The following is a 10,082-nucleotide window of genomic DNA, read 5'->3' on the forward strand; positions in this document are numbered from 1 at the left end:
GCGGCACACGGGGATTAAACAACTTGTGCGTCGTCCTTGGGGCAGGAACAAAATGGAGAGATCGACGCGGCACTTTTTTTTTCTTTTTCTTTTTGACATAGAATCAGCACGGCACCGCGGCATGCACAGACATGCATGGGCAACAACATTACGCTATTGTGCGCCGCATGGCCGTCCCTCCCTTCTCTTTTATTTTTCTCCTTTTATGTCTCTTTTTTGTTTTTATATATATAATAGTACTGGTTTCTTGCAGGGTTTATACGAAAGAATTAGTTTGCACCTGGTATGTTCTCTTAACTCTGAAGTATGAACTATAAAATTATGTCGGACATGCTGTTGGGGACTCCCCTTATCTACCACCAGATCGACCCGAGCCAAGCTAGTGCCAGCGGACAACGAACCAAATATATTATAGAGCGGATTAGAGTAACTTGATCTTGCGAATCACATGATTTTTGTACTTTATAAGTTGACCAGTCTCAAAATAATAAAATGGTCTGCGCGCATTGCATGGCATGGGCATGGCAAGTGCTCTTATATATACAAACTGCAGTAAGAACTACTCCGAGTCTATGTTTTTATCTTACTATTACTAATTGAAGACTTCTTTGAAGCTTCCACATGCATGAAGCCACTTAAGATCCTAAGTTAACACTATAAAAAAAATAGAAAATCCTAAAAATTCTCACAAAAATAAAAAAAACATCCGGCCATCAATCTGACATCTCTAATCACAATAGCCATTAAATCTGTTATCTTTTCTAATAAATTACACATCTCTATCATTATGAAAATAGACTAAATTAATCTCCTAAACATATATATAAATTACCCACCTCTATATAAAAAAATCTAGCATACCAAAAATAAAAAAGAGGTGTTGTATGGTTTCTTATGCACTAGCCTATCAACTTGTGGTCCCACACGACCGGCTAATTATAATTAATATAAAAATAAGATTTATTTGCTAATAATTATAACTATCTATATCATAGCCTTTTTCATCTATTAAATATTCTAACACATACTCTAAAACATATACTTATAATTATCTAGTTGTAATAGATTTTATTTTGCATCACACCTCCATCTGTCTTTGATGTAATTGAACTATTTATTTGTGAATAGGTATTCTTGTTACATGAATACATGGTGACACACCCATGGGTGCGGTAGTATTATTATAATTATATACTTTAGATTTAGATTTAGGGGTTACTTTAACTTTTAATAACACTATACTTGGATATTTATATGCAAATTTATGTGGTATTTGTATTATTTTTATAATGGCATAGGTAGGTAATTTACACGAGATTAGTGGGTTAGAGTTTACTTTATATTTTTTAATGGTAGAGGTAGGTAATTTAGATATATGTTTAGGGGGTTACTTTAGTCTATTTTCATAATGGTAAAAGTGGGAAATTTATTAAGAAAGATAACAGATTCAATGACTATTATGATTAGAGGTGTGATATTAATGGCCATATATTTCTGATTTTTGCGAGAATTTCTAGTAATTCTCTATCTTTTTAGAGTGTCCATCTAAAATTCTACGTGGCTTCACGTGAGGCTCAAAAGGAGTCTTCAATTAGTAATAGTAAGATTGCGAAAGCAACAGATAAATAATCTTGTTACCGTTCCACATGCTTCTCACTAGTCGTCTTTTCGTGCTGCATATGGCCATGGGGGTAAAGCAAAAGACCGGAGGGTAGTTGCATGGTGCTGAAGTCGTGTGTCTACTATGCTCGATCATATCGGTCCTCGTTTTTCACGAGAAATTAAAGGAAAGGGGATGCAGATTTGCTGAGACGATCTTCCTTGAATTAATTAGCCAGTAGAGCTGTGCATGTCATCAACACGTTTTTGCATTGGAACATCAACTGATCGATGTCCGTGTCAACTGTCAACCAACAGCAATAGTACGGTACTTGAACTTGCACGCTACTATGAATGAAGTCAAAAAAAAAAGTCGATCTCTGTTCGTCGTGCACGCAGGACATATGAAGAATGAGGAATTAAAATTTTCACAAATGATCAGGCTCGCTCTCGCGCGTTCAATTATTCGCTTCTTTGGTTCATTCACTTCTTCGTCTTGGCCGTCATGGTCTTGACGATGGCCTCGAGCACCTTGATGCGCCCGTCCTTGTACCTCAGCTCGTCCTCCAGCTCCCGCAGCTTCTCGCCCTGCAACTTACCGGCCCTCGCCGCCGCGTGGAGCTCCGCCGCCGCCTCGCGCTCGCGCCCCTCGGCGTGCCGCGCGCCCGCCCCGGCCGCCTCGGCCGCGTCGTTCGCCGCGTCCAGCTCCCGCCGCAGCGCGTCCACGCGCTCCCGCAGCTGCTCGATGGCATCGCGCCGCGCCGACGGCCGCGGCAGCAGGCCCTCCCTCAGCGCCGCCGCCTCCCCGGCGGGGCTCACCGGCGCCGTCAGGGCCGACGTGATCGACGACATTAATAATTATCGACCTACAACTTTTTTTCTATGATGCCTCCTCCTTGCAGTTTTGACTTCGATTGGCGATTAACCGGCGCGTACCTCTGCACTCGTCTACTATTAATCGTCCGTCTGGTTCGCCGGTTTGGTTTCCGAGTCGGACGCTGAAGGCCGATGCCCCCCGGTTCCGGATCCGATTCGGAGAGACCAAGCACGTAGCAGGCCGCGCCTAGGCCGTGGGCCGCCGGCCCATTCCGACGGGGTACGTCGGGCCGTGGAGTCGTTTTTGGACCCAAATGGAAGGAAAATATCTTTGACTTATTGACATTTGCAAACTTTACTGCCTTCAGCTAAAAAAAATACTAAATTACTACTGCCTAGTTTCCTTGCCATGATCATCAGGACAGTATGCAGAAAAAAAATCAGCAAGAGATGACCAGAGCAACAAGTCATCTGCACTAGGATGGTCAACAGAGCTAGCTGATGCGAGGTCCATTACCAAAACAACGGTATGACAAACAAAACTAGAGCAAATCATAAACTGCCCACGGCAATTACTAGTGATCCTCTGATAGTGAGGATCAGATTTTAAATTTGAGAAAGAGATCATAGTAGTGCGCTAATTTGCTTTAGTGAGCAGAGCCTGACACCAACTTACACTAGGCGCCTTCAACGACTAAACAATGTGCATAATGCAGAACCATTGCGCGATGTGCATTCCAGTGCTGAATGGCTTTATCCCCATGACTGAACGAACGTTCTCATCCTGAATCCACAGAGGCCAATCTGTGGCGTGTGCCACCACCTGCGAATTTTTTGGGGGGAATTATTTGGTGACTGACTCATCGCTAAGGAAGCAAGTGGCCTGATGTGGATTCAGAGTAGGCATTGCACTTATCGATGGAGCTGGTTTTCACAGTTGGTGCCTGACGCAATAGTCACCTTCCTTCGAAAAAAGTTTTTTATAAAGATTTTACCTTTGCTCATACTGCAGAGAAACAAAAGTTACGAACATAGGTTGTCGTCAATCCCATCTGCAGGCCGCAGGCCGGAATATCTTTGTGGACAAATTAAATGACCTGAGCTGTTGAACGACGACATTGATAATTTTCTCAGGCTACCCAATTGAATTTCATGCAGCCATGATAATTTTCTCAGGCTACCCAATTGAATTTCATGCAGCCAGTGCTTTTGCTTCTTGTAGTTGTGCTGTACCCACTCATTGTGCAATTCAGTTATGCCTCAGCTCAGGGAGTATAAATAGCCAGCCTACACTTCAGGCAAGCAAAGTCATTCAAGCAGTCTTTGTCAGATATAGCATTTGTCCATCTGAAGACTGCAAGCTTGGCTGGACAGCAAGAATGGTTCCTAACACAGTCCGTGTAGCATTTGGAATTCTAGGTACTCCTCATCTGCATGTCCTTTCGAAGCCATTTGTTTCCATCAATATGGCTGTAAAACCAGCCTATCTCTATTGCAGGAAATGCTGCTTCTATGCTCCTCTATGCAGCACTAATGTACGTGTCATAATCAGAAGTACTATTATATATGCATGATCAGAAATTGATACAACCTATGCAATAATCTTGCTTAAACCCTATGCTCTGCAACTGATGTTTCACAGATTGACATTCAGAAGAGTCATAAAGAAGGGCAATGTAGAGGAGTTCTCATGCGTGCCTTACATACTAGCTCTGTTCAACTGCCTCCTCTACACTTGGTATGGGCTTCCTGTAGTGAGCTCCGGATGGGAGAACATGACAGTATCTACCATCAATGGATTGGGCATACTGCTTGAGATCGCATTCATCAGCATATATGTATGGTTTGCACCAAGAGAGAAGAAGGCAAGTGATCAAGATCAACGGTGCATTATCCTCTTTCACATGTATCGATATTGTGTAAACTGCTGAGAGAATATTGTTAACAGGCTATCTGATGGTCTTTTTTGCAGAGGTTTGCCTTGGGATTGGTGCTTCCTGTTTTAACGTTATTTGGCTTGACAGCGTGTTTATCAAGCTTCTTTGTCCATACACACCATATGCGCAAGGTTTTTGTGGGTAGTGTTGGTTTAGTGGCTTCCATATCCATGTACAGCTCTCCAATGGTAGCTGCAGTGAGTACCAAGTATACATTAAGTCCACAATCACATAGCAGTTGATTATTCTTTATGAACTCGTTTTACAAAACCACCAACAACTCACATCAAAGTAGTAGTACAGAAACCGAATCAGGTTAACTAACTAAAAAGCATTATTTTTCACTTCTGCAACGTATGTGTACTGCAGTTCTGTAATCTAAGGATTTTCTGAAACTGATTTTGTAACTTCAGAAGCAGGTCATCACCACAAAAAGCGTAGAGTTCATGCCATTCTACCTGTCACTATTTTCCTTCCTGTCCAGCGCTCTGTGGATGATATACGGGCTCCTTGGGAGGGATCTGTTCATCGCGGTTAGTGCAGGATCCTGATTAAGTTCACTGATAAAATGGAACTCGATTAAAAACGATCATCAGTCTCTGTGATGCTTCACATACTTTTCTTGGTTTGATGCTGCAGTCTCCGAACTTCATCGGTGTTCCAATGGGCATCCTTCAGCTGGCGCTGTACTGCATCTACAGGAGAAGCGACGGGGCAGCTGGAAAGCTCCATGACACCGCCATCGATCAGGAGAAGGGTCTGAAAGCAGTAGTAGCCATGTGTCGTATCCCTAACCGCGACGATCGCCGGCGACGTGAACACGAGCAATCGGAAGAGCAGATGCGATAACTTGGGGGAGGGGAAGAACCCTGACCCCCACTCTATTTCCTTTTCTTTTTCTTTAGTTCCAAAATATGTTTTACTTTCTACAAGGCATGGGTAGATATACCCAGAGGCCAACACTGGCCGTCTGCCCACCACACACGCCTACAACGCACGTCACTGACAGCTAGGTCCAGCACACATTCATTCCACCGTGTCCGTCGCGTCGCGCGTGACACCTCCCCCCGCCGGAGAGACTGCTTGTCCACAAGCAGCAGATGTAGGAAATCTCTGGCGTAGCACATTCAAGTCCTCCCAGGTCGCTGAATCCGCTGGCAGGTGGGACCATTTGACCCGTACTTGTCGAATGGCAGCATTTCCCTTCTTGACCAACCGACGCTCCAGAATCGCCTCCGGTTGAAGTGTGACAGTATCCAGTTGAGCTACCTTGGTCACATCTAAATACACTGGAGAATAGTTAGCAGTAAACGGTTTCAATTGGGAGACATGAAAGACGTCGTGTATCTTGCAATCAGCAGGTAAAGCCAAGCGATAAGCCACCGCACCAATCTTCTCTGTAACAGAATAGGGCCCAAAGTATTTGAAAGCCAACTTAGGAAAAGGTCGATTAGCCATCGAGGACTGAGCATACTGTTGTAACTTCAGTAGCACTTGTTCTCCGACTTGGAACTGACGCTCAACTCTGTTACGATTAGCATATGTCTTCATACGATTTTGAGCGCGAGCCAAATGCTCCTTCAACATGAGTAATTGTTCCTGACGAGTAGCAAGTAACTCAGCAACTGTGGTGGAAGCATCTGAAGTTTCAAGTGGCACCGTTGGCATGATAGGATCGTGACCATATAATGCTTTGAAGGGTGAACAACCGAGAGCCAAGTGATACGATGAATTGTACCAAAGTTCAGCCAAAGGCAACCAAGCTTTCCACTGTTTGGGTTTATCATGCACTGAACAGCGCAAGAACATTTCAAGACATTGATTTACCCGCTCTGTCTGCCCGTCGGTTTGGGGATGATATGTCGTGCTCATAAGCAATTGTGTACCATGTAGCTTGAATAGCTCTTTCCAAAAAGAACTCAGGAATATCTTATCACGATCACTGACAATTGTAGTGGGAAATCCATGCAATCGAATGACCTGATCCAGTAGTAACTTGGCAATAGATTGCGCAGTGTAGGGATGTCTGACCGGCAGAAAATGAGCATATTTGGTCAGACGATCGACCACCACCAAGATCACGGAATAGCCTTCCACAACTGGTAAACCTTCCACGAAATCCATGGACCAATCCTGCCAAGCACCCATAGGGATAGGGAGTGGCTGTAGTAAATCGGCTGGGTGATCATGGGTGTGCTTAGCATGCTGACAGACATCACATTGCTGAACAAAACTTTCTACTGCTTGTTTCAGCCCTTTCCAATAAAAGAGACCCTTGATGCGATGATAGGCAGCAGTAATGCCAGAATGACCTCCAATAGGGCTAGCATGAAATGCTGCAATAATTTTAGTTTGTAGTGCAGAATTGTTGCCTATCCACAATCTGCCTTTGAATCGAATGAGACCATTCTGAAGAGAGTAGCCAGCTGAATCAGGACTATGAATGGCAAGCTGAGTAAGTAGTTGTTGAGCCAAGCTGTCAGTTCTATACGAATTGGAAACTTCTTGCAACCAAGCTGGGTGGGACAGAGATACAGCTTGCAGAGACATGAGGTGCCCAACACGGGAGAGAGCATCAGCAACAACGTTCTCTTTGCCTTGGCGATACACCACCTTGAATTGAAGCCCCATCATGCGAGTCATAGCTTTACGTTGCATTTCAGAATGAAGGTTCTGTTCAGTGAGATATGCCAAGCTTTTGTGGTCAGTGCGTATCAAGAATTCTTGTAGCTGCAGATAAGGACGCCATCTTTCCACAGCCATGATTAATGCCAAAAACTCTTTCTCATATATGGACAAGTGTTTGTGGGTAGGTCCTAATGCTTTGCTGAGAAAAGCCAAAGGTTTGTCATGTTGGATGAGCACTGCTCCAATACCATCGTCACAAGCATCAGTCTCCACAATAAAAGGACTGGTGAAATCAGGGAGGCCCAAAACTAGAGTAGTTACCATTGCCTCCTTCAGACTAACAAAAGCCTGTTGGGCAGTTGTAGACCACACAAACTGCTTGCATTTCAACAAATTAGTGAGTGGCTTGGCTAACAGACCATAGTTCTTGACAAATCTTCTATAATAGCATGTCAATCCCAAGAATCCCCTTAACTCAGTGAAATTAGTGGGTGTAGGACAGTTGTACGTGTCACTGGTTTTGGAAGAATCAGTAGCCACTCCCTCAGCAGATATGATGTGGCCTAAATATTCAAGTTGAGACTGGGCAAAAGAGCATTTGCTGTGCTTCAAGTATAACTGATGTTCCCTCAACTTGTCAAAAACTTGAGTAAGATGACTAAGATGAGATTCCAAAGAGGGACTGTAAATAAGAATATCATCCAGAAATACTAGCACAAACTTTCTCAGGAAAGGACCCAAAATATCATTCATGAGGCATTGGAAGGTAGCTGGGGCATTTGTAAGGCCAAAAGGCATCACTCTGAACTGATAATGGCCATGATGTGTCTTGAAGGCTGTCTTATATTCATCCCCTAACACCATCCTGATCTGATGATAGCCTGCCCTCATATCCAGTTTTGTGAAGTATTTGGCTCCAAACAATTCATCCAGAATTTCCTCAATTACTAGCATAGGGAACCTATTTTTGATGGTCAGATCATTAAGTTTACGATAATCAACACAAAATCTCCAACTACCATCTTTCTTTTGAACCAAAAGCACAGGAGAAGCAAAAGGACTAGAGCTGTGAGTAATCAACCCTGCTGCCAAGAGGTCTTTCACTTGCTTCTCAATTTCAGACTTGTGTGTTGGGGAATACTTATAAGGTCTAGCATTGACAGGAACAGCAGTAGGATGTAATGGAATAGCATGATCATGTACTCTTTGTGGGGGAAGAGTAGTAGGAATAGCAAACAGATCTGAGTATGAATCCAGCAAAGACTGCATAGCAGGAGGTATCTCTGTGGAAACCTCGGACTCAGGAGCATCCACAACTGCAAAAGCCCAGATATCATTTCCTTTGCAACATTTGACTAACTGATCAGCAGAAAGTGGAGACAACTGTAAAGATGGTGACTGCACCCCTTGAATGGTAATCATGTTGTCTCCATTTAGAAACTGAATGGTTTTGTTACCCCAGTCACAAGTCATGGGACTGTGAAGACTAAGCCAATCATACCCCAAAATGCCATCATAAACATCCAAATCAAGTACTCTCATATCAGCAGAAATAGTGTGACCCTGACACCACCAAGATAACCGAGGAACCGTCTTGTCAGACAAGAGAACCTCCCCATTAGGCAATTTGACCTGTTTAGGAGTTGTAGGAACTGTAGGTAATCCAGCTTTGTGCACAAATGTAGAACTGACAAAACTATTAGAGCTCCCACTGTCCAAAAGTATGAGAAACACTTTGTTGTGCACCAATGCTCGAATTTGTACACATTCAGAACCAGCAGTAGAGGAAAGTGCATTTAGGGACAACTGACTAAACTCCTGCTGGAGAGAATCCTCAACAGCCAACTCGTGGAGAATCTCATCTGTTAGGTGAACATCCAAATCATTGACCACCAGAGCATTCAAATGAGGCTTGGGTCATTTAGTGCACTTCTCAGCATGGCCGGGCTCAAATTTCTCAGCACAATAGAAGCACAACCCATTTGCCTTGCGGTAGTCTCGTTCCTGTCTTTCTCTCCACAGAGTGCTAGTATGAGTTTGCTGTTTACCATCAGATTTCCCACCCACAAATGGTGATTTCCCCTGGGTTGCTATTCTCTGAGCTTTATACTTTCCTCTATCAAGCATTTTTTTGCTGAATCTTGGCAAGCAAAATAGCCTTGTTAACCTTGTCAGGTAACTGAAGTTGCACTGCAGTCTGAATATCATCTCACAAACCCTTAATGAATTGGGTGACAAAAAATAATTCCCCATAACCAAAATTATGCATTGAAATTTGAAACTGCAAAGAGGCAAATTCAGAAGCATATTCTTCTACAGTTCCTTTCTGTTTCAGCATCAATAACTCATCTAAAGCTGCTCTATAGTCATCAGACCCAAATTGCTCTTCCACTGCCAGAACAAACTGTAACCAAGTACCTACCCCCCTTTTTGTAACTTGTACATCTGAAACCAACTAGCAGCATTGTCATCCAAATGCAACGAAGCAGTAGTGACCCACATGTGTTCAGGAACATTGCAAATATGAAAATAATCCATGCACTTATCTCGCCAGATTTTGGGATGGCGGCCATCAAAGCGAGGGAATGAGAGCTTAGGAATGTAAGTGCGACTACCCCCCTGATGGTCAGAAACTGGACGACCCGAAGGAAATTGGGGGTGGATGGGATGGATCTCACCTGTAGGACCATGAATCGGAGAAGGAGGTTGTCGTGGCGCATCTGACCCTATGAAATCCGAAGTCCACTTGTTCACAGCCTGACTCGTAACCTCCACCTTGCGAGTGAGAATCTCCTGAGCACGACCATATCCTTCCATCACCTCGGTGTTGTGAGTCAATTGAGCGCGGATCTTTGCTGATCGCGGCCAATGTCGGTGACGCGCGCAAATAGAAGATCCAAACTCTCCATAACCTGATCCCAATGAGTGTCCTCCACCTGCGAACGCTCCTCCATACGGCCGAGGAGGATCTGAGTCTGCACGGAGGGCTTAGGGGGCACCGTGGCGACTGCACCGTAAGCAGAGCAACAGCTGCTCGACTTGATGCACCTCAACGAGGCCCTAGCAGGGTCGCTAAGCCGCCGGAGTACAACAGTCACACTG

The 10,082-nt window shown here is 44.1% G+C and overlaps 1 protein-coding gene across 2 annotated transcripts; it reads left to right on the forward strand.

Annotated features, from left to right (window-relative positions):
* The first annotated feature begins 3,737 nt into the window (after positions 1 to 3,737).
* Positions 3,738 to 5,548, forward strand: LOC120705567 (bidirectional sugar transporter SWEET3b-like). Of its 2 annotated transcripts, XM_039989975.1 has the most exons (5): positions 3,738 to 3,950; positions 4,058 to 4,280; positions 4,388 to 4,549; positions 4,766 to 4,891; positions 4,992 to 5,548. In XM_039989975.1, the coding sequence occupies exons 1-5, from the start codon at positions 3,928 to 3,930 to the stop codon at positions 5,199 to 5,201; spliced, it is 744 nt and encodes a 247-aa protein (XP_039845909.1). In that variant the 5' UTR covers positions 3,738 to 3,927; the 3' UTR covers positions 5,202 to 5,548. The 2 variants fall into 2 exon arrangements, 1 of the variants encoding a protein (XP_039845909.1); XR_005688000.1 differs by lacking the exons at positions 3,738 to 3,950; positions 4,058 to 4,280; positions 4,388 to 4,549 and having other exon boundaries at positions 4,780 to 4,885; positions 4,992 to 5,219.
* The last annotated feature ends 4,534 nt before the right edge of the window (positions 5,549 to 10,082 follow it).

The sequence above is a fragment of the Panicum virgatum genome, chromosome 5K (assembly GCF_016808335.1).
Source record: "Panicum virgatum strain AP13 chromosome 5K, P.virgatum_v5, whole genome shotgun sequence".
In the NCBI taxonomy this organism is placed as follows: Eukaryota; Viridiplantae; Streptophyta; class Magnoliopsida; order Poales; family Poaceae; genus Panicum; species Panicum virgatum.

Bases quoted from the DNA above. Each gene is read 5' to 3' on its own strand.
- LOC120705567 (XM_039989975.1), top strand. From the start codon at position 3,928: ATGCTCCTCTATGCAGCACTAAT. The intron at 3,951-4,057 runs GTACGTGTCATA...GATGTTTCACAG, and splicing joins CTCCTCTATGCAGCACTAAT to ATTGACATTCAGAAGAGTCA. The intron at 4,281-4,387 runs GCAAGTGATCAA...TCTTTTTTGCAG, and splicing joins TTGCACCAAGAGAGAAGAAG to AGGTTTGCCTTGGGATTGGT.